The sequence below is a fragment of the Sphaerodactylus townsendi genome, linkage group LG06 (genome assembly GCF_021028975.2).
Source record: "Sphaerodactylus townsendi isolate TG3544 linkage group LG06, MPM_Stown_v2.3, whole genome shotgun sequence".
In the NCBI taxonomy this organism is placed as follows: Eukaryota; Metazoa; Chordata; class Lepidosauria; order Squamata; family Sphaerodactylidae; genus Sphaerodactylus; species Sphaerodactylus townsendi.
The window spans coordinates 14,936,359-14,959,666 of NC_059430.1; the positions used below are offsets into that span (position 1 = coordinate 14,936,359).

General features: G+C 46.6%; 1 protein-coding gene across 18 annotated transcripts in view; it reads right to left on the reverse strand.

The window, feature by feature from the left end:
* Nucleotides 1–23,308, reverse strand: part of CELF2 (CUGBP Elav-like family member 2) — a 482,791-nt gene that overhangs the window by 86,626 nt on the left and 372,857 nt on the right. For 9 of the 18 annotated variants that reach the window (XM_048499607.1, XM_048499605.1, XM_048499604.1 and 6 more), the window contains exon 6: nucleotides 5,569–5,598. The exons of the other annotated variants lie outside the window; for them this stretch is intronic. In XM_048499607.1, the coding sequence (XP_048355564.1) occupies nucleotides 5,569–5,598 (30 nt within the window). The remainder of the gene's footprint in view (nucleotides 1–5,568; nucleotides 5,599–23,308) is intronic. 18 annotated transcript variants of the gene reach the window in all.

A 23,308-nucleotide genomic window follows, 5' to 3' on the forward strand; every position in this document is an offset into this window, starting at 1 on the left:
TGTTTAGAAAAAATGGTTGGCTTGGAGGCCTGTGTTACTCAGGAGTAAGCTTGGTGGTAGTCGGTGGCTTTGCTTTGAAGCAACTGTGCAACACTTCCAATGGGTGAATCACGACCCTAGGAGGGTTTACTCAGAAGCAAGCCACATTGCCAGCAACCGAGCTTACTCCCAGGTAAAGGATCGTGTTTTAGTTCTTGGCATGAAAATCAGTGGGATTTAACAACACTTAATAGGGTTACCTACACTGCTTCCCCAAAACTAGGTCTTAGGTTTAATGCTAATAATCAAGCCCAGCGGTCCAGGCCAGCCTAGATGTGTGGGGGTGGGGCACTCTCCACATGCCCACAGAGAGGGCTCTGAGTGCCACCTCTGGCACCCGTGCCATAGGTTCGCCATCACTGGACTAGTACCGGGAGTAATGGATTCAAGGTGAAGGAAAAGAGATTCCACCAAAACATCTGGAAGAACTTCCTGACAATCAGGACTGTTCGACAGTGGAATTCACTGCCTCAGAGAGTGGTGGAGTCTCCTTCTTTGGAGGTGTTTAAACAAAGGCTGGATCAGCATATGTCGGGAGTGCTTTGATTGTGTGTTCCTGCATTGCAGGGGGTTGGACTTGATGGCCCTTGGGGTCTCTTCCAACTCTATGATTCCATTCTATGATTCTATGACAGAATTACAGACACTCGAACAAAACCACATGGGTTTCTCGATCCAGCTGGATCAAAGTGGCGGTCGTATGTTGGATTCAGATGAGACCCAGATTTCTGACCCCTGCTTTGCGCGCAATTTATTGTGCCATCTTGGGTCAGTCAGCCTCTCTCTGCCCACCTCATAGGGTTGTGGTGAGAAGTCTATGGGGGTTCTTTGAAGCAAAGGCAGGACCGAACAATGTGCTAAATAAAGGGCAAAGGAAGAGCAAAATGGTGCTGAGAAGAAACAGCAATCGTAGGAACAAAAAGAGCGGCCCTGAATCAGTGGGGCCCGCCATTTCTGCCCAGGATTGGCACTGCAAAGAGGCCCTGCCATGCCTCTCCTTAGAAGGGCGGAAGGCAGGTGGTGGACCCACCCACTATGGGCGTCAGCAGGTGAGGCGGCCGGGAGCCTACATGAGGCTTTGACCTGGGCCTTGGCTCCACCCTGGAGCAGAGTGGCACTGAGTTTCCCACCTACCTCTCCCCTTTGGACAATGTTAATGCATGTGTATGCTGTCATAGCCATGGGAACTTATCTGATGGTGAGGGGAGTTGCGGAGCTAACCCACTTTCGGTGGAACCCCCTTAAGAGGTTTGGGGTGAACATGTTCAGTGGCGTTGAAGGAAATTTGAAAATGGGGGATGTCTCAACCTAACCCTATTTAGTGGGATAAATCAGGAGCTATGTAGATTTAATTTAGAAACCTCGAAGCTTGGCTCCTCACTGATGAAGAGTCAAGTACCACATGTTAACTACTTATTAGAACCTCACATGTCCTGGGTGATCTGCAGTAAACAACTGTAGGACGTAATGCATGACTTGCAGAGTCCTGAGCAGAGTCACATGCTTTTATACTCACTGATTTAGAGGAGAAGAAGAGTTTGGATTTATACCCCACCTTTCTCTCCTGTAAGGAGACTCAAGGTGGCTTACAAGCTCCTTTCCCTTCCTCTCCCCACAACAGACACCTTGTGAGGTAGGTGGGGCTGAGAGAGTGGTGAGAGAACTGTGACTAGCCCAAGGTCACCCAGCAGGAATGTAAGATACACATCAGGTTCACCAGATAAGCCTCTGCCACTCAGGTGGAGGAGTGGGGAATCAAACCTGGTTCTCCAGATTAGAACCCACCTGCTCTTAACCACTGCACCATGCTGACTCTCATTTAAATGGATGTCACAGGGCTTAACTCCTCCCAAAGACAATTTTCCAGGAACTTTTGCGATGCTACACTGATAGATCAAAAGTCAATAAACGTTATAAACTAGTATTGCACCCCAAGCTAAATGGAAGTGTGCACAAGACAGAAGGAATTTTTTGACCTATGGTTGAAAAGATAGCCCATCACATGACTTGGAGATTTTGTGTGTGCATGTGTGTGCATGTGTTCGTTTATGCCTTGGAGCACCAGTGGTGTAGTGGCTAAGAGCAGGTGCACTCTACTCTGGAAAACTAGGTTTGATTCCCCACTCCACCACTTGAGCTGTGGAGGCTTATCTGGGGAACTAGATTAGCCTGTGCACCCCAACATTGTAAACTTCAGTTGGGTGATCTTTAAGTTAGTCCAGGAACTAGGGAACCTGTGGTCTTCAGATACCAGGAACTACAATTCCCATCAGCCCCTACCAGCATGGCCAATTGGCCATGCTGACAGAGGCTGATGGGAATTGTAGTTCCTGAACATCTGGAGAGCCGCAGGTTCCCTACCTCTGGGCTAGTCACAGCTCTTCGGAACTCTCTCAGCTCCACCCACCTCACAGGGTGTTTGTAGTGGGCGGGGGAGGAGTTGGTAAACCCCTTTGAGTTATCCTTACAGGAGAGAAAGGGGTGGGGAGTGTAAATCCAAACTCCTCTTCTTCTTGGTTACCAGATATCTCCTGGCAACTGGTGGGGATGGAGGGAGGGAATTTAATGGAAGCAAATTGAGGCATGCATCGGAAGTGACATCATCACATCTGTGGAGCTGGCTAGTAGGCATGGGGATCGTTTTGCGAACTTAGTAAACCTCTATGGCAGAAGCTTGCTCGTTTACCAGCAGAGTTTTCGCCCAAATACCTAGTGGTAAACATCCCCTGCAGTCATCAGCAGTGCAATGATGTCACTTTCAATGCACTCCAGAAGTGACACAGTCACATTGCTGATGACAGAGAGCCAGATCGAAGTTAGCTGACAGAAAGTTCCCCTGCCAATGGACTGAAAGGTGCCAGGAAGGGGTGTGTGTGTGTGTGTGTGTGTGTGTGTGTGTGTGTGTGTGTGTGTGTGTGTGTGTGTGTGTGTGTGTGTGTGTGAGAGTCATAGTGCAGCATCCCCCCACTGCTGGAGTCAGCCCTATTTGTACCAAAATCAGGATCAATAGAAATCAGTTTTAATGCTTGTTTGTGAATCTAGCAATTTTATTTTAACTCTTTGCATTTTGTTTCTCACACCCTCCATGGGTATTTTAAAAAACTGAACTAACACACTGGAGTGTTGTGGGGGTTCCGGGCTGTATGGCCGTGTTCCAGTAGCATTTTCTCCCGATGTTTCACCTGCATCTGTGGCTGCCATCTTCAGAGGATCTGATGATGAGGATGCCAGCCACAGATGCAGGCGAAACATCGGGAGAAAATGCTACTGGAACACGGCCATACAGCCTGCAAAACTCCCCGGCCAAATACCCAGCCTTCACGTGATTCCGCCGCTGAAAAGCCCCCGACAACACACTAATTGAACGTAATACAGCTTTCAACAATGACTTCTATAGCAACACCAGCTATAGTGCCGCATAACGTAGTAATTAACGCCACTCTGTCTTATTTGGGGTGCGATCTCTGAGAACGTTCATGTATCTTGGGCTCTCTTAGTCAGCCTCCGTTGGAAACGTGGCTTAAAATTAAACAAATAAAGGAATAAATAACTGCACGTTCCACTCAATTTCTTCCAAATGTTACCGCTGATACTGCAACGACTTTATAAAGGTTTCCAAATGAAGCAGAGGCTGGCGAAGGGTGTCATTATAGAACCGACGTGTGAAACTTACAGCCAGCCCAGGGTCATTATTATTATTTCTTTTAAAGTTTCAATCTTCTTGCTTCTGTGGCCAATGAGCAAAATGAGGGAAAAAAATGCTTTTACAGTAAAACAGATTGTTCGCTTTATGGAAAACAATTGGCGGCTCTAAAACATCTCTTGCTTTGTTGTTATTGTTATTATATTGCCTGTCTTTGTACATACCTGGTACGAATATCAAGTCAAGTCTACATTAACATTTTAATTGGATAGGGAAACGGTCTGGGGGAGACATACAGCAGGCTCCTGGAAACCGGAGCTTGCAAATAAGAGCCAAGCTTGAGAATGCACTCTTTCCTTTAATTTGTCAGAGTTAATTCCTGCCTCTGTTCCTCCGTTTCATTTTAACACGATTTAAATATCTATGTGCCCTAATGCTCATTATAACAGGAGCTAACCAAGTTCTTTCATGACGAGAGTTACTCATCCTGATGTAACACAGTGTAGTATATTGGTGGCGAACCTTTGGCACTCCAGATGTTATGGACTACAATTCCCATCAGCCCCTTCCAGTATGGCCAATTGGCCATACTGGAAGGGGCTGATGGGAATTGTAATCCATAACATCTGGAGTGCCAAAGGTTCGCCACCACGGGTTGTTAGGCTAGGATCTGGGAGACACGGGTTCAAATCCCCACTCTGCCATGGAAACTCCCTGAGTTACCTGGAGCCAGTCATCACCCTCTGGGCCTCACTTACCTGTTGTGAAGACAAACAGGGGGGCGAGAAAACAATGTTGGAAGCAGTTGGGAACCCCCTTGGAGAGAAATGCGGAGTGTAAAAATGTAATGAAATAAATAAAAAAGGGACGCCTTGTTAGCATTACCGTAATTATCAGTGTTGCGGATGTGGTGCTAAACTATGGTTCAGGCCAACAAGGAAAAGGAGGGGGAGGGAGATTTGTTCCAGTGGGGGGGGGCACAATGTGATGGGGGCCCTCACTTTGCAAGCCATGTTTATAAGGGGCCAGTGATCCATCTGAACTGGGCCCAAAAGAAAGCAAGATCCACCTGAACTCAAATTTACTGTTATATCATAAACCTTCTGTGAAATACATTTTTAGACAGTTTGGTACTTAAAATAATAATAATAATAATTAACACTCCTGGATACAGAAGAAGGCCGTGGGTCGGATCCTACAAACCAGCTAATGGAGAGCCTTCACGAGTTTGAGCTTTTTGCCTTCTCCCTTCCCTTTGTGCTCCTACAATTAGCTGTTCTGGGAGATCCCTCGGGAGCAGAGGGGGGCGCGGTGCGGGAGGGATGAAGCTTGAGGGAAAACGGGAAGAAACTTGTGGGGCTCCGTCCATCCCCCGAGCATGTGCTTGTGCACAGGTGAGGTGGGGGCAACTTCAACTGGTTCACCTTTCTGGCTACAGCCCCTAAACACATTTTTCCCCTCTCTCCAATCATGAGCGACCCCGGAACCCTGAGGAGCAATTTCCCAAAGGAAACCAGGAGAATTTAGGGGGGGGGACAGAAGAAAGGAGTGAGGGCTGATCTACAAACCCCCCCTCCATTCATGGGTCACAGAAATCCCACAAAATTTGCTTTTAACAATATCACCTTTTCTTTTTGTTTTAAAGAAGTCAAAATTATTTAGGGCGTTGTGCTCATTCGGACATCTTTTCCCTTGTATGAAGTGGAACAAAACAAACTCATGATACATTTTGAAGCTGTTTCTAGATTAACGACAGAGGGTCTCCCATGGGGTCATCACTCAGGAAACGACAATTAAGAAGGATTCAAAGGAAACAACGTTCTAGAAAGCATTCTAAGACAAAGAGGTGTAGAAATAAAAAAAATGGTATAAATGGTCTACAGTACCTCGGCTAGACTCCATATTGAGGCTGTGCACTAAAATCAAAGAGGCCCAAATTTACCATCAGTCATCCGTCTTTAAAACATTACTCATCATAAGCAGAATTAACAAGGTTCACCGATCTTTATCCCCTTATCCGTAGTAAACAGGACACCCTAATGGTCATTGTGAGTCCCATGATGTAGCAGCATCCAAGTTATTTCAGGTTCCCTAGTGTATCAGTACCCAAGTTTTTTAGACGAATAGTTTACTATCTCCCCAGATTTCCTCCTTGGCTCTAAAATTACCTTGTACACCTGGTGTTTATTCACATATGGAAACAAAACTTTGCTTTTTTAGGTACCCAGAGTATACACCAATCTGGCTTCCACCTCAACTGCTTGAATTATGCCACGTCTTTGGATAATGGACCCTCTTATGTAAATTTTGTAGAAAGCTTTTTCGGGGGTACAAATTCATAGGGCTGTTGCAGGGTGACGTGGATTGCAATCACGTCTCCTCCGCAACACGAGCGCTGAAACCGAGGCATGAAAAGGAACTCGCAGGATGTAAAATGAAACAGCGAATCGCTAAGACACAGTTTATGCATTTACCACAATTTCAACCCAGCGGTGACAAACTGAGAAATGTCGCACTTAGCGGATCTCACAAGTGAAGCCGAGCAGCAAGGCTTGTCGTCCTACAAACGTAAAAAATGGATTACTGTCTTCTTCTGTCACCCTAAATCCATTCCCCTTTTAAAATCCCACCAAAGGGAAATGGGTGATTGTCAGGCATGGGGGCAGCCGGAGCATTTCCCCCTGAGATTCTGCATCAACCCTTTCCCAAAGGAAGACGCCAATTGTTGCGAAAAAGAAACATTTCGTGAAAAGAGCCGGTATGAGGTCCTGTTTGTGCACGTAGCAGGGAACATGCACCTCATGAACACATAGGATTGCCACCAGAGGCGTAGCTGGGCCAAACTGCGCCCAGTGCGCAGTCTATATTGCGCCACCCCCCCGTGGCCTCCCCTTACCTCCTTCCCACACTGACCTTAGTTCCTTTCCTTTTCCTAGAACTTTTTTCAGGCTGAAAAAAAAGGGCCTATTCACAGTTCAGGCTTTAAAATGGCCTAATCATTACACACAGTCTAATCATTACACACAGAGGCATAGCTGGGCCAAACTGCGCCCGGGGCACACTGTATATTTCTCTCACACTCCATGCTCCCTGTGGGCCCTCTTTCCTTAATTGATCTTTACCTTAGTCCTTTTTCTTTTCCTAGGAACTTTTTCAGGTTGAAAAAAAAAGGCCTGTTATTCACGAAGTTCAAGGTTTCTTAAATTAAATGGCTCTGATTGGAACTATACTTCCCAGGGAGACCCTAGAGCTCAAATTTACATGGTCTCCTAGGAACTGTAGTTCCTCAGGCCGTTTTTAGCCTGTACTGTGAACAGGCCTTTTTTTCAGCCTGAAAAAGTTCTAGGAAAAGGAAAGGAACTAAAGTCAGTGGGGGAAGGGGGTGGGGGAGCACTGCAAAAGAACACTGTGGGGGGAGTCAGGGGGAAGGGGGAGGGACCTGGGGAAGGGGGAGGGGGAATTTTGTGCCCCCCATGTGACCCAAAACTGTGCGCCCGGTGCATGGCGCACCCCCCGCCCTCCGGTTAGCCCTGCCTCTGATTGCCACCTCCCAGTTGGGAAATGCTGGAGATTTGGAGGCAGAGCCTGAAGTGGGCAGGGCTTGGGGAGGGGCGGGACTTCAGTGGGGTAGGATGCCATAGATCCCACTTTCCGAAGTGGCCATTTTGTCCAGGGGAACCGATCTCTGTTGACTGGAGATCCATTGTAAACCCCACCCGCCATCTGGAGGGTGACCGCTCTAGGAACACACATTGTTCTTTCCAATTCCTGGAGGCTTAACGCTAATTTTCTTGGTGAAACCAGTCCATTTTGAGATATCAGAACCATGTAGTAACTATATACCCACAGATGACTCCTCTCGGCCTCTACAGTACTGGGATGATATTAAAATGTCAGCCTATAACGACAGGTGATGTTTCTCAAGAGCTGACTGTGCCACAATTCCATCCATGCAGCAATCAGGAAGGAACAATCTCCTCCTGTTCTGATAGAATCCAGGGAGGGGAGCATGGGTATTAGCAGAAATATTTTTTGGGGGGGGAGGGGAGGAATTATTTCGATATCATGCTAGACTAGGGTTGCCAGCCTCCAGCTGGGGCCAGAAATATTCTAGAATTGCTACTGATCTCCACACTACAGAGATCAGTTTCCTGGAAGAAATGGGCACATTGGAGGATAGACTGTACAGTGCAGGGGCGTGGCTAGCTAGGGGAAATGGAGCCTGGGACAGACTCTGAGTTTTCCACCCTCTCCCCCCATGGGCCCTTGTGGCCCACTTATCTTAGCCGGCGGCGGGTCCTGGTGGGGTGGGTCTGGGCAGGGGCATGCGCAGCAGCCTCCACTGGCCCTGACCAGGGGGGGCAGGCAGGGGCTCCTGGTAGCCCCTCCCCCAGGCCTGGCCTGTGGGGCAGGCAGGGGGTCCAGGCAGCAGCCTTTGCCAGGCCTAGCCAGACAGGGCGAGAGGGGAAGGAGGAGGGGTGCGGTGGGTGATTTTCCGCCCTCCACGTGACCCAAATGGCAGCTGCCTGAGGTGCCCATCCCCATCCCGCCCCACCCTGTGGAAGCCATGCCACTGCTACAGTGCTGTAGGTGCAGAAGAAAGAGAAATTCAGAGCAAGTGGTAGAAAGTCAGAGAGAGACAGATAAAAGGGTTTTAGATTCAACAAGAAAGGTTATTTCTTCTTTCCCTCCATTATTTTTCCTATAATGGAGAGAGGGCAAGCATAATGCAGCTGACTTGGCCAAAGAAATCATGCAGGCCTTAAGCCTATTCGTTTCTATTGCTAGCTTAGCATAATAACTCCAAAAATGCCCCTTTGTTCACAATTATGCAAAATGTGCAAAACTAAACTGTTTTCAAGACCCTGTTGCACCCAAAAGATACCTTAAAAACTTGCCCTTTTCTGAGACAATAGAAAGGCCTATGGGAAAGCTTAGGCTCTTTGTCTGAGAAATAGGACAACTAGAAACATGAATGATAGTTTGGAGAGGAGGCGTCTGAGGGGGGATATGATTGAAGTCTATAAAATTATGCATGGGGTAGAAAATGTGGACAGAGAGAAATTTCTCTCTCTTTCTCACAATACTAGAACCAGGGGGCATTCATTGAAAATGCTGGGGGGAAGAATTAGGACTAATAAAAGGAAACACTTCTTCACGCAACGTGTGATTGGTGTTTGGAATATGCTGCCACAGGAGGTGGGGATGGCCACTCACCTGGATAGCTTTAAAAAGGGCTTGGACAGATTTATGGAGGAGAAGTCGATCTATGGCTACCAATCTTGATCCTCTTTGATCTGAGATTGCAAATGCCTTAGCAGACCAGGTGCTCGGGAGCAGCAGCAGCAGCAGAAGGCCACTGCTTTCACCTCCTGCACGTGAGCTCCCAAAGGCACCTGGTGGGCCACCGTGAGTAGCAGAGTGCTGGACTAGATGGACTCTGGTCTGATCCAGCAGGCTAGTTCTTATGTTCTTATGATAAGAGAAAACAAGGGTTCTTGGTTCATATAACATCAAAAGGTGTAATGCTGACAACTTCCAATGGGGATTCTGGACAACCCTAAAAGGCTGTGGGAACAGGGAAAATCTCCACCTTTTGTGTGATTGATTGATGATGTTGGCATTTGGGGGTGTATTCTTTGCTTCCATTTTAATGTAGCTTGTCATTAGTACGATAAAAGTGAGAACACATCGCCATTTTAAGTGTGGCTCCCCTGATTATTGTCTTTGCCCGCAGTTGGCCGAATAAAGATCTCTGATTTTATTTCTGTATCGGCTTGAGCTTCTTTGAGCTTACTTATTTTAATTCGTTACTCCGTTGTAACAGTGTCATTCTCTGCTAACATCCCCCCCTGCCTCTAACCTTGCCCACTGTCATCTGCATATCTTGATGGTCTCCAAAGATTCCACATGGCTAGCAAAATACAGATAGGCAAAAATAAATTCATTACAACCGCCCCCCCCACCCTCGCCTTTCTCAGGTGGCAGTCTAGAAGGCCAGTATACCACAAAGGTGGATTGCTTATAAAAAGTGAGGGAGTTTCTTTATCGCGAGGCCTCACAGAACAGGCAGGACATAAACTGAAATTCACATTATTAATGCATTGGGAAGAGCCACCGCTCTAAGCAGTCATTTAAGATACCGAAGAAGACCTGACAGTTTTATGGCTCTAATAATATGTGCCGTTATGCCCGTTAAAACAGGCCTAATCAAATCTCACGCTTCAAGGTTCAAACTGCAGGAACTTTTTTTTGTGTTAAAAACCCACATTCCCTCACTCAGGTACATTAAACATCTAAATGTCTATATTACCTCATCTTTCCCCCAGAAACAGAAAGCTTTGGGATCTCATCACAAGCGTATCATTGAAACGAATGGCCTAGCGTTGTGTTACAATGACAAAAGATACGGCCTCCATGGAATAAGGGAGACATCTGTTCGCAGCCCAAAGATCCTGTTTGGAGATGGAGGGTACCTGATGGGGTGTCAAAGTCTGGAGGACAGCATAGACCTTGGGTCCGAGATGAAGGATTTGGTTGATCTTAGGTGCAACTCTATCCCAATCCTACCAGGGGTGGAAAGGGGGGATATGATTGAAGTGTATAAAATTATGCATGGGGTAGAAAATGTTGACAGAGAGAAATTTTTCTCTCACAATTATGCATGGGGTAGAAAATGTTGACAGAGAGAAATTTTTCTCTCACAATACTAGAACCAGGGGGCATTCATTGAAAATGCTGGGGGGAAGAATTAGGACTAATAAAAGGAAACACTTCTTCACACGACGTGTGATTGGTGTTTGGAATATGCTGCCACAGGAGGTGGTGATGGCCACTCACCTGGATAGCTTTAAAAAGGGCTTGGACAGATTTATGGAGGAGAAGTCGATCTATGGCTACCAATCTTGATCCTCCTTGATCTCTCCAGGATTGCAAATGCCTTAGCAGATCAGGTGCTCGGGAGCAGCAGCAGCAGAAGGCCATTGCTTTCACATCCTGCCTGTGAGCTCCCAAAGGCACCTGGTGGGCCACTGCGAGGAGCAGAGTGCTGGACTAGATGGACTCTGGTCTGATCCAGCTGGCGTATTCTTATGTTCTTATGTTCTTAAAGGGCTGTCAGGTCACAACTGACTTATGGCAACCCTATAGGCAGTGTTAGGATTCAAATAATTTAATAAATAATTGAACGCCCCTGCAATGCCCCTGGAATGCCCTCGCCACACCCACACAAGGGCATGTGCCTGGTGCATCGCGCATGCCCCCGTCCCCTTGGAGCTACGCCTCTGAGGTGGAGTACCGGACTAGGTTCAAAGTGCTGGTGCTTACCTTTAAAAGCCTATTGGAACTGTAGGCCTGTTAGAAAATTTACACAAAGGTCTCAGGCAGTGGTGGGATTCAATAATTTAACAACCAGATCCAGTGGTGGGATTCAAATAATTTAAACAACTGGTTGTTTACAAGCACCATTTTAACAACCGGTTCTGCCAAAGTGGTGTGAATTGGCTGAATCCCACTTGGTCTCAGGCCTTTGGGGAAGAGAGATTTCCTTGGGGGCTATAGGTTGCTCATTCTGTAACCACGTAATCATGACACTAGCCCCCAAACCAGGATCAATTAGCTCCTTCATTTTTTAAAAAATTGCAAGGAATATTTATTTATCTTTATTCAACTTATAGGCTGCTCTTTCTCATCCAGGCTCAGGGTAGCTTACAACATCCATTCATAAACCATTCATTTACTGAATTTATATACCGCTCCTCCCTTTGTGGGCTTGGAGAGTCTTCCAACAATAACAGCCATACATAAAATTTAACGTTATTTTTTTTTTATGTCTGTGGAAATTGTTTAAACGTGTAGAACACTGTCCTGGGCCCACCTTTGTCGGGGAGGGTGGGACAAAAATTGAATGAAATAATAAAACAAATAATAAATTAATCCCTTTTGAAATATAAAACAATCTAAGAAGAACCCCAGATGGCACCCCAGTGTGGTGCAGTGGTTCAGGGCAGGTGGATTCTAATCTGGAGAATTGGGTTTGATTCCCCACTCCTCCACTTGAGTGGCAGAGGCTTGTCTGGTGAAACAGATGTGTTTCCGCCCTCCTACATTCCTGCTGGGTAACCTTGGGCCTTGGGTTCTCTCAGAACTCTCTCAGCCCACCTACCTCACAAGGTGTCTGTTGTGGGGAGAGAAAGGGGAAGGAGCTTGTAAGCCACCTTGAGTCTCCTTACAAGAGAGAAAGGTGGGGTATAAATCCAAACTCCACCACCACCACCACCACCTCCTCTTCTTCTACTCCTACCTGCCTCTAGCACGCTACACAGCTGCCTTTCCCCCATCTCATTCACTAATCCAAGGTACAGGGCTTTGTATCCTATCTAGCAAAATCAATAACACATATTTTATATGGGGGAACATTCAAAACTAGCATCTCCCACTGTCAGTTCATCCCAGAATTACATTTTAGGGTTGCCAGCCTTGGGTTGGGTAATACCTGAAATTTGGGGGATGAAGTCTGGGGAGAGGGGATTTGGGGAAGAGAGGGACCTCAGCAGTTTACAAGGAGAAGCAGTGGCGTAGAAGGTTAAGAGCTCGTGTATCTAATCTGGAGGAACCAGGTTTGATTCCCAGCTCTGCCGCCTGAGCTGTGGAGGCATCTCTGGGGAATTCAGATTAGCCTGTACACTCCCACGCATGCCAGCTGGGTGACCTTGGGCTAGTCACAGCTTCTCGGAGCTCTCTCAGCCCCACCTACCTCACAGGGTGTTTGTTGTGAGGGGGGAAGGGAAAGGAGATTGTAAGCCCCTTTGAGTCTCCTGCAGGAGAGAAAGGGGGGATATAAATCCAAACTCCTCCTCCTCCTCCTCCTCCTCCTCCTCCTCCTCCTCCTCCTCCTCCGCCGCGCCGCTGCAGCTGCTCCTGGGCCTCCTCCTCCTCCTCCTCCTCCTCCTCCTCCTCCTCCTCCTCCTCCTCCTCCTCCTCCTCCTCCTCCTCCTCCTCTTCTTCTTCTTCTTCTTCTTCTTCTTCTTCTTCTTCTTCTTCTTCTTCTTCTTCTTCTTCTTCTTCTTCTTCTTCTTCTTCTTCTTCTTCTTCTGCTGCTGCTGCTGCTGCTGCTGCTGCTGCTGCTGCTGCTGCTGCTTCTTCTGCTTCTTCTGCTTCATAGACTCCCCCCCCCCAAAGCAGTCATGTTCACCAGGAACACTGATCTCTGTCATCCAGAGATCAACAGTGGAAGGTCTCCAGGCTCAACCTGGAGGTTGGGAACCCTACATTTTACTGCATGCGTGAAGACCAGAATTCAGACTCCTTTGACCAGACATCAGATGCACAACAATGTGCAGCAAAATCTGAACAGGCTCTTTTTTTTTACCTGTGCATTTTTCTAGAAGGGTTTTAAGACCATTGCTAGGATTGACAGGCCAGACTAAGGCACAAAAGTCCAGCACTTTAATGGATTTGTTATTTCCTGCTTCTAGTAATACTTTGCTGTTTGTTTGGTTTTTTAAAAAAACTAAGATTATGTGCAGGAACCGGCCTCCAGCCCTTAAAACAGGGCAGGCTTGGAATTAATTGTCAAATTCTCTCAAAATACCTGACATGTAAAATGTGACCGATCCTTCTTTCTGTGCCTGTCTTTTAACAGCCGGGGGTTATTGATCCCATGATTCATCAAGCCCGGCTTCTGGAATGTCAGAGATCCCCGAGCCGAGCCAAAAGGGAACCATCTGCGCTTATTTCTCTAGGGCTGACTTCTAGGCCTCTAGAACCGATCAATCACCGACGGGGGAGAGGTTTCTCGAAGCAATTTCCTCCTACAGGCTGGATCAGAGGGAAGCGCAAGAACTGTCACAGATTTAGGAATGCATCTGTTACGGCTGTCATGTCAGCCGAAAGGGTGTCAGCTCTGATTTTTCCGTCGCTAGAAAACTCTGCAAAGCTCCCCTCTATATCAAAACCTCTCCCTTTCCCAAATACAGGGCTTCTGGTCAGCGGAGAGGAAATATTCTGTTTTTAAATAACAGCAAATGACTTCCTTTTTTTTTTTTTGATCCACGGACCACCCTTTTGCTTTTTGTTTCGCAAGACTCTGTCCGTCGGCTCCGCCACGTTTCCGATTTGCAAAAACCTGCTAAAAGCTACCATCCCCAAAGGGGCGCCGGATCCCGCCAAAGCAGATCTGTTCCATATTCATGGCGGCTGCTCCTTGCCAAATTTCACCTCTTGCTTGAGCATGAGGCGGAGAATTCGTGAGATATTTTGAAGCAGCAGGAGTCGTCTGTCACGTGTCTGTACATCTTCCCGTGCTCAACTGTGAATGTTACTGAACATGTAGCTGCAAATGTATGGGGTTTTTTTTAAAAAAAGCCTTATATGTCTTGCCCGAATGAATGGTGTTTGATCCCTCAGTTCCAATGATTTAGAACGGTCCTGCATGAATTGTGATGCTTCATTAAGCCTCAAAGGCCGGGTCCAGACTCTAATCGTTGGAGCATTTCCCCATCCCAGCAAATGCTTGATTTTTCTAGGGTTTTCCCCTTCCCTGTTCTCAATAGGAGTTGCTACGGGAAATCTTTTCCTGGCTCTGGCCAGCTGGGTAGATCAGGGTTACATGGATTTAAGCCAGATCCAGAATGAGAAGCTCCTGGAGATTTTTTGGGGGGTGGGGGTGGAGCTGAAGAGCATAAGAACAAGCCAGCTGGATCAGACCAGAGTCCATCTAGTCTAGCTCTCTGCTACTTGCAGTGGCCCACCAGGTGCCTTTGGGAGCTCACAGGCAGGATGTGAAAGCAATGGCCTTCTGCGGCTGTTGCTCCTGAGCACCTGGTCTGTTAAGCATTTGCAATCTCAGATCAAGAAGGATCAAGATTGGTAGCCATAGATCGACTTCTCCTCCATAAATCTGTCCAAGCCCTTTTTAAAGCTATCCAGGTGAGTGGCCATCCCCACCTCCTGTGGCAGCATATTCCAAACACCAATCACACGTTGCGTGAAGAAGTGTTTCCTTTTATTAGTCCTAATTCTTCCCCCCAGCATTTTCAATGGATGCCCCCTAGTTCTAGTATTGTGAGAAAGGGAGAAAAAATTCTCTCTGTCAACATTTTCTACCCCATGCATAAATTTATAGACTTCAATCATATCCCCCCTCAGACATCTCTCCTTGTGGAGAATTGAGACTTTAGTAGGGTACAATGTCACAAAGTCCACCTCCACCCCCCCAAGCATCTGTTTCCTCCAGCGGACCTGCTCTTTTAAGTCCCAAACCGAGCTGTAATTCCAGGGAATTCCTAGGTCTCAAGTGGAGGCTGGTTGTCCTTGATTGACACCCATCAATCCTTGATTGACAACCCATCGTCCTTGATTGACACCCCTTGATTGACACCCATCGTCCTTGATTGATCCATGCTGTTTTCTACTTGCCAGAATGGGATGGTCACTGCTCCAAACTCTCATATTCCACAAATGACTCACTTGGAAAAAATAGAGGGGAGCTCTCAAATCTACGCTCGAGGCACTGAACAGCAAATCAATAGGCCACACAGATAACTAACCATTTAAAGGAGTGGTAGTTTGGATTTATACCCTGCTTTTCTCAACAGTAAGGAGCTAAAAGTGGCTTACAAACTCCTTCCCTTCCTTGTCCCACAACAGACACTTTGTAAGGTAGGTGGGACTGAGAGAGTTTGGAAAGAACTGTGACTAGTCCAGCAGGCTTCATGGGAAGGAACGGGAAGAAGAGTTTGGATTTATACCCTGAGTTTCTCTCTTGTAAAGAGTCTCAAAGCGGCTTACAAACTCATTCCCTTCGTCTCTGCATCTCGTAAGGTAGGTGGGGCAGACAGAGTTCAGAGAGAGACCTGTGACTAGCCCAAGGTCAATCAGTAGGGTTCATACATAGGAGTGGGGAAACAAACCTGGTTCACCAGATTAGAGTGCGCCGCTCTTAGCCACTACACCTTGCTGGAAGCACGTGCAGGTAACCCTGTTATTCACAGAGAAATTTCCAAATGTGAATCCTGGGCCTAAATCAGGGATCCCCAAACTTTTTAAACAGGAGGCCAGTTCACTGTCCCTCAGACTGTTGGAGGGCCGGACTAAAAAAAATTATGAACAAATTCCTATGCACAAATGATTGTAAAATGTTTGATTTCACCTTTCAGCCTTTCTGTCATGGTCTATTTTTAGAACAGTGACCAAAGTATGTCAAGTACAGGGTGGAGGCTCCCAGGAATAATATTGTTAGGAGGCTGTAGGGAGATACCTTTCCCCTGTTAAAAAAAAAGCAGAACTTTCCCCAATGAAGCATTCCATCTAACCCAGGAGTTAAGGTATCTTCCACTAGGTTCTTTCCTCCCTAAGCAGCCAGCCGAGAGGCGGTGCGCCAGCCTGGCTGATGCCAATGGGAAGATGAGAAGCGGAACAAGAAGAGCTTGAGGAAGCAACCCAACATGGAGTAGCTGAGAGGGAAGGGATTTGGAGGCAGGCGTTGCCACATGTAAGGTTTCCAACTCTGGGGTCAGAAGAGATTCTATGTGGAGATTTGAGAGGGTGCCATCATGTAATTGCCCCAATCAACAGCCTTGCTGGGGGCTCTGGTTCACCTCCTCTCCCTTGAGCCCCCACTGCACATGAATGGAGCCATCGCCGCCATGCCTGGCGGGCCGGATAAATGCCTTCAGGGGGCCACATTTGGCCCCCGGGCCGTAGTTTGGGGACCCCTGGCCTAAATGCATTGACCTCTGGAATTGAATGATGGTTTTATCAAGCACAAGATATTACAAAGGACTAGGTTTGTTCAGATCCTAGATCCTAGTCTATTTTTGATTGGCAAACGCTCAAGCAGAACATATCACAGGAAGTCATTCACTCGGGGATTGATTCTAAATTGTAGCCATGCATTCACACAAAGTTGCTCCCTCTCTCTCACACACATGAAGAAGAAGAGTTTGGATTTATCCAAACCCTTTCTCTCCTGTAAGGAGACTCAGAGGGGCTTACAAACTCCTTTCCCTTCCTCTCCGCACAACAGACACCTTGTGAGGTAGGTGGGGCTGAGAGAGTTTGGAGAGAAGTGTGATCAGCCCAAGGTCACCCAGCAGGAATTTAGGAGTGAGGAAACAAATTCAGTTCCCCGCAGAGGTGGGATCCAGCAGGTTCTCACCAGTTCCCGAGAGTGGGTTACTAATTATTTATTGTTATTGTACTGCCGAGGAGGGTTACCTAATTGGGTCTGCACTTTCCGTTAAGAGAATTCCATTAGAGTCCAGCAAATCATAAAGATCTATTTGTTTCCTATGTGAAACTGGTTAGCTTGAAGAGGTAGAAAGCGGGATCATTCTATACCTGTTTTGTAGAAAATATGAGGTGACGAAATTTTGAAGTTCGCTTGTTTTTTTTTTTAAAGGAGAAAGTATCTATCCTTCTTTTGATTTCTAGAAACAAAATTAAGTATTTGAAAGTATTAAGTATTTGACAGGCAATCAATTAGAGGAGAAGTCGTTGTTTCCGTTGGCAGTAGACGATTGGACTTGCGATAATGAGTTCAAATTATGGACAGAAAGATACCAGCTGGAAATTAGGAACTTTTTTTTTTACAGTAAGAGTTTTTTACAGTATCAGAGAAATCATTAATGCCCCGCCCCCGGAATGCCCGGCCTTACGCTCCCCCCGTGCTGCAGTGCCCCGCATTTAGCCCATTAGCCCCATTGGCACGACGCCTTACTGTTTCGAATCCACCCACCTAGCTGGGAACCTCCGGGTGGTTACTAAAATTTTTTTTTGGATCCCAAATTCACTGGTTCCTCGATAAGAGCTCACTACCACCGTGAAGGGAGGGGAATCAAACCTGTTTCTCCAAATTAGAGTCCACCTGCTCGCGACCTCACATCTCCATCTGCATTGGATCCTGCGCAAAACTGCCATGGAGCGGAAGCTGACCCTGGATATGGATACCAGGAGCAGCGCTAGTAAAAGAGGTTTTGGTTTTCAAGACGTTTGGCCAATTATTTTCCTTCATCTCACTTACATCTTGCCTCTCTCACATCGGTAAAGGCAATAAATAAATTCGATAAATAATCACGGAACGTACGTCCACCTAGATAGAATTCTGCGCAGTCTCCCATCTTGGCACCAATCCGATCAGCTTGCTACAGCAATTATCATGTACAGGAAACCATTTTGAGCCAAGACACACCATATCCTGCTAGAAATCTTGGGCCAAGGCGCCAGTTTTTGATACTTCCTGGCAACATACGGTTTACGTTGGCCCAGGTCTGTGATCGCAACTTGCCAGCAGCTGGCCAGTTACTGGAAAGAGGCATAATATTTTAGTAATGTTTGGCAATCTATGTGAAGAGGGAAAACAGAGTGCTTATTAGAAGTGCCGAATTCCTGCAGGATGCAAAGAGTAGGAAAGAAGGGTCAAATAGGGGCCTGTGTAGCGCTTCCTCCTTAGAGGGCAAAGAAAGCAGAAATTTTGGGTGGAGGAGATTGTTTTCTGGCAAAAAGGCACAGGTGTAAGCGAAGCCCTCTTTCTAGTGGTATCCTGATCCTAAACCAGTGGTTCTCAACCTTCCTAATGCTGCAACCTTTTAATACAGTTCCTCATGTTGTGGTGACCCGCAACCCTAGCATTTATTCATTTTTCAGATGGAGAACACCGATGCAGAGAGTCTTAGGCGACCCCTGTGAAAGGGTCGTCCGACCCCCAAAGGGGTCCCGACCCTAGGTTGAGAACCACTGTCCTAAACTCTTGCAGCAGCGGTTAACTTTTTAAATAATACTCTGGATTATTCATTCATGGATCTCCTGGATTGCCAGCGTATAGGTTTGCTATCTATAAACATATTTAGACCTTGCTGACTCACCCGAGAGGTATCTCAGAATGGCTATGGTACTTTCACACAAGGGGGCCCATAGCTCAATGGAAAAACATCTGCTTGGCATACAAAAGGTCCCAGGTTCAAACCGCAGCATCGCCAGTTAAGCAACACCAGGCAGTAGATGATGTGAAAGAGCTGTACCTAGCACCTTGGACAGCGGCTGCCAGCCTGAATAGACCATTCCGGCCTTGCTGGACCAAGGACCTGCTTCAGTATAGAGCAGCTTCATGTGTTCATGGGACAGAAATGTGAAATTGGGTCCAGATACAATCCAACAGACTGTAGTTACAAGAAACATCTGGAAACAGGACAATTGTGCCTCAGCCTTCAAATGCAAGGCATGGAATCTTCCTCATGACAGCATTCAACCCAGAGCAAGTCAATGCATGGTATAAGAACATTAAAAGAACATAAGAACTAGCCTGCTGGATCAGACCAGAGTCCATCTAGTCCAGCACTCTGCTACTCACAGTGGCCCACCAGGTGCCTTGGGGAGCTCACAGGCAGGATGTGAAAGCAATGGCCTTCTGCTGCTGCTGCTGCTCCCGAGCACCTGGTCTGCTAAGGCATTTGCAATCTCAGATCAAGATTGGTAGCCATAGATCGACTTCTCCTCCATAAATCTGTCCAAGCCCTTTTTAAAGCTATCCAGGTGAGTGGCCATCCCCACCTCCTGGGGCAGCATATTCCAAACACCAATCACGCGTTGTGTGAAGACGTGTTTCCTTTTATTAGTCCTAATTCTTCCCCCCAGCATTTTCAATGAATGCCCCCTGGTTCTAGTATAGTTGCCCACTGTCTTATTCATTAGCTCAACTTGGGGTGGGGGGAAGGAAAGAGGATTTCTAATGTCAACCAGGAACAAACCTGTGCTGGGAGAACACAAACTGTATTTGTTAACGTTTGGTTCAAGGAAAATATCATCAGTCACAGATATGGACAGGGTCTGTTGGTGGTTGATACATCTGGCAATTTAAGAGCCCTAAGTTACTGCAGGGAAAAGGTGGTGGTGGGAACAGAAACTAGATTTCTCTGTGTCTGAATTCCTCTCTGGATTTTGGAGTCCCAAATTACTTGTTCCTATTTCTGAACTATAACTGAAGAATTGGGACTGTTTCACTGCCACTTTCCCGTTTGTGTCTTTCTCCCTTTTGTACTACCAATGAACACACGACCATTAGTTAAACACCCCCTTAAAAAGTGACTTTGAGACTATTGTACTAATAAAACATCAAGTGTCTTTTCTGGGCACCGTTTTACCAAATGCACATCCGTGCATCAGTTATACAACCTGCAAAAATTGTCTTTGTTCTCTTAGGAGTATGATTATATCACAGTGGCTGTTCTGCAGCGTTTATATCGGGAACATGGCAGTGGGGAGACGCAAACTGACAGAAAGAACTACACACACTGCAATTCTGGAATTAATTTCAGAAATCCTTCTAGTTAAACTGAAATCAAAGGGGAGCGGAACACTGCAAACTTCCACAACGATGCAAAAATGGGGGTAGGGGAATGTACTCCTCCACAACTGAAATAAAACCACAACTTATAACTTCTCTCTCTTCAATTAAACATTTATTGTGAGAGGGACTGGCCCACACTTATACATGGTAAGAAGGAAAAAAACACCATTATACCAAAAGAGACTTTGGGAATGGCATTTACAAAATCAATATCAGCCTGTTATCCGTGAAGATACTTTGATCATACAATCAGGGTGGATTAAGGATGTACAGCTCTTGCTTTTTTGCCCCCAAAGGAAAAGTAATTCCAAAGAAGGCACTGCATGGGTTTCCATTTGCACTGACCTTATTCTAAATATTCTCACATATCGTAAATCACATTAGAGACTATTCAGTTGCTGCAGGCTAAAGTGGAAAAATCGAAGGCAGGTCTGTGAAAACGCTCATGGAATATACATGAAAAGAATAAAAATAAATGCATGATCCATCCCTTTATAACCTCAGCAAACGAGAGCCAGCGTGGTGTAGTGGCTGAGAGCAGGTGGATTCTAATCTGGAGAATTGGGTTTGATTCCACACTCCTCTACCTGAGAGGCAGAGGCTTATCTGGCGAACCAGATGTGTTTTCACACTCCTACATTCCTACTGGGTGACCTTGGGCTAGTCACAGTTCTCTCAGGACTCTCTCAGCCCCACTGACTTCACAAGGTGTCTGTTGCGGGGAGAGGAAGGGAAAGGAGATTATAAGCCAACTTGAGTCTCTTTACAGGCGAGAAAGGTGGGATATAAATCCAAACTCTTCTTCTTTTTCTACAAAAAAAATTGTCAAATTGTTTTTTGCAAAGAGGTTGAACCGTTATTCCAACTGGATGAGATAGTGGAAAGCTCTGACAAGTGACAGCTGACCATTGGTTCCCCACAGGGTTTTTAAGGCAAGAGAGGTTGAAGAAGAAGAAGAAGAAGAAGAAGAAGAAGAAGAAGAAGAAGAAGAAGAAAGAAGAAGAAGAAGAAGAGGAAGAAGAAGAAGAAGAAGAAGAAGAAGAAGAAGAGGAAGAAGAAGAAGAGGAGGAAGAAGAAGAAGAGGAGGAGGAGGAGGAGGAGGAGGAGGAGGAGGAGGAGGAGGAGGAGGAGGAGGAGGAGGAGTTTGGATTCATATCCCCCCTTTCTCTCCTGTAGGAGACTCAGAGGGGTTTACACTTTCCTTTCCCTGCCCCACTCACAACAAACACCCTGTGAGGTGGGTGGGGCTGAGAGAGCTCCGGAGAACTGTGACTAGCCCCAGGTCACCCAGCTGGCATGTATGGGAGTGCACAAGCTAATCTGAATTCCCCAGATAAGCCTCCACTGCTCAAGCGGCAGAGCCGGGAATCCAACCCGGTTCCTCCAGATTAGAATGCGCCTGCTCTTAACCACTATGCCACTGCTGCTCCTTGAGAAGTTATTTGCCATAGGTGGTAACCTCTACATGGCAACCTCGGGCTTCCTTGGTGGTCTCCCATCCAAATACTAACCAGGGCCAAACCTGCTTAGCTTCTGAGATCTGATGAGGTCAGTCTGGCCCAGTTTATGTGAGAATGTTTAGAATAAGGGTACCCTCTGGGAATTGCGAAATTGCATAGACTTCCAAACTGTGGTGAGTTGGTAACAGGCCGCAAACTTTATGGAGCACACAAATTGAGTCAGAGGGGAATTGTGAGTTCTCCCCATTCTAACACACAGGGCACCTCATTTAGATTGGGACCATGGAGAAGGGGTGTTTCCCCCCATGTGCAATTTAACTGACCGAGTTTTCCCTACAGGCCAAACAAAGCCTCTCTTGGGCAAAACGTCACACGAGAACAGAGGTGGGATCCAGCAGGTTCTCACCAGTTCCCGAGAGTGGATTACTAATTATTTGTGTGTGCCGAGAAGGGGTTACTAATTGGATCTGCTTTTCCTTTAGAAATTCCATTAGGTCCTAAAATCATAAAGTCCTGTTGTTTCCTATGTGGCTGGTTAGCGAAGGTAGAAAACGGGATAATTCTCCCTGTTGGGGTCTGTTTTTAAAAAAGTCATGGTCTTTGTGAAATATGGTAATTTTTTGCAGTTCCTTGTTTAAGGGAAAGCATCCCTTCTTTGGATTTCTAGAAACAAAAAATTGGCAGTGGCATTTGAGAGAGTATTAAGTATTTGACAGGCAATCAATTAGAGGAGAAGTAGTTGTTTCTGTTGGCAGTGGACGATAGGACTTGGTATAATGAGTTTAAATTATGGACAGAAAGATACCAGCTGGAAATTAGGAACTTTTTTTTTACAGTAAGAGTTTTTTACAGTAACAGAGAAATTATTAATGCCCCGCCCCGGAATGCCCGGTCACACCCCCGTCGTGCCCCGCCCAGCCCCATTGGCGCTACGCCACAGTTTGAATCCCACCACCATGGAAACCTGTTACTAAAATTTTTGGATCCCACCACTGCACGAGAAGTAGGACGAAATTCCTTCCCCATTGGGAACCACAGTCTCAATTTAAATTGGGCACCTTCTTGTGAGGGAACTGAGAAGAATGTACAACATCTGGCTCTAACCCCGGACCCAACTTGTGTCCTCAGCACCATGTGAATCAGCCTCCGGAGTTATATCGATCCTTCCACCTGTCTCCCTGATGACACTTTCTCATGTATTTCTGGATTTCTATCCTGCCACAGCGTGCCCTTGAGGCACCTTTCAAGTGTGTTATTAGCAGCAACAAAGCAACAATCAGCTACTCTAAACCACGGTTAAAATCAGGCTGAGCTGATCGGAATACATGTTTACATTTCAAATCGTGCTAAGCTCCTTCAAGGCATTTTTTTAAAACACACTATTTTGCAGCTATGGTCATTGAGTTTTAGTTCATTGAAGAGAAGAAGAAGAAGAGTTTGGATTTATATTCCCCTTTTCTCTCCTGCAGGAGACTCAAAGGGGCTTACAATCTCCTTGCCCTTCCCCCCTCACAACAAACACCCTGTGAGGTAGGTGGGGCTGAGAGAGCTCCGAGAAGCTGTGGCTAGCCCAAGGTCACCCAGCTGGCATGTGTGGGAGTGCCCAGGCTAATCTGAATTCCCCAGATAAGCCTCCACAGCTCAGGCGGCAGAGCGGGGAATCAAACCCGGTTCCTCCAGATTAGATACACGAGCTCTTAACCTCCTACGCCACTGCTGCTCATTGGATTTAATAGGCTGTCCCTCCCGCACAGCAGATGACCATCCACCTCATCTTCTGAATTCTTGCTGAAATTGAGGGAAAATTAGGGGTGGTGGTGG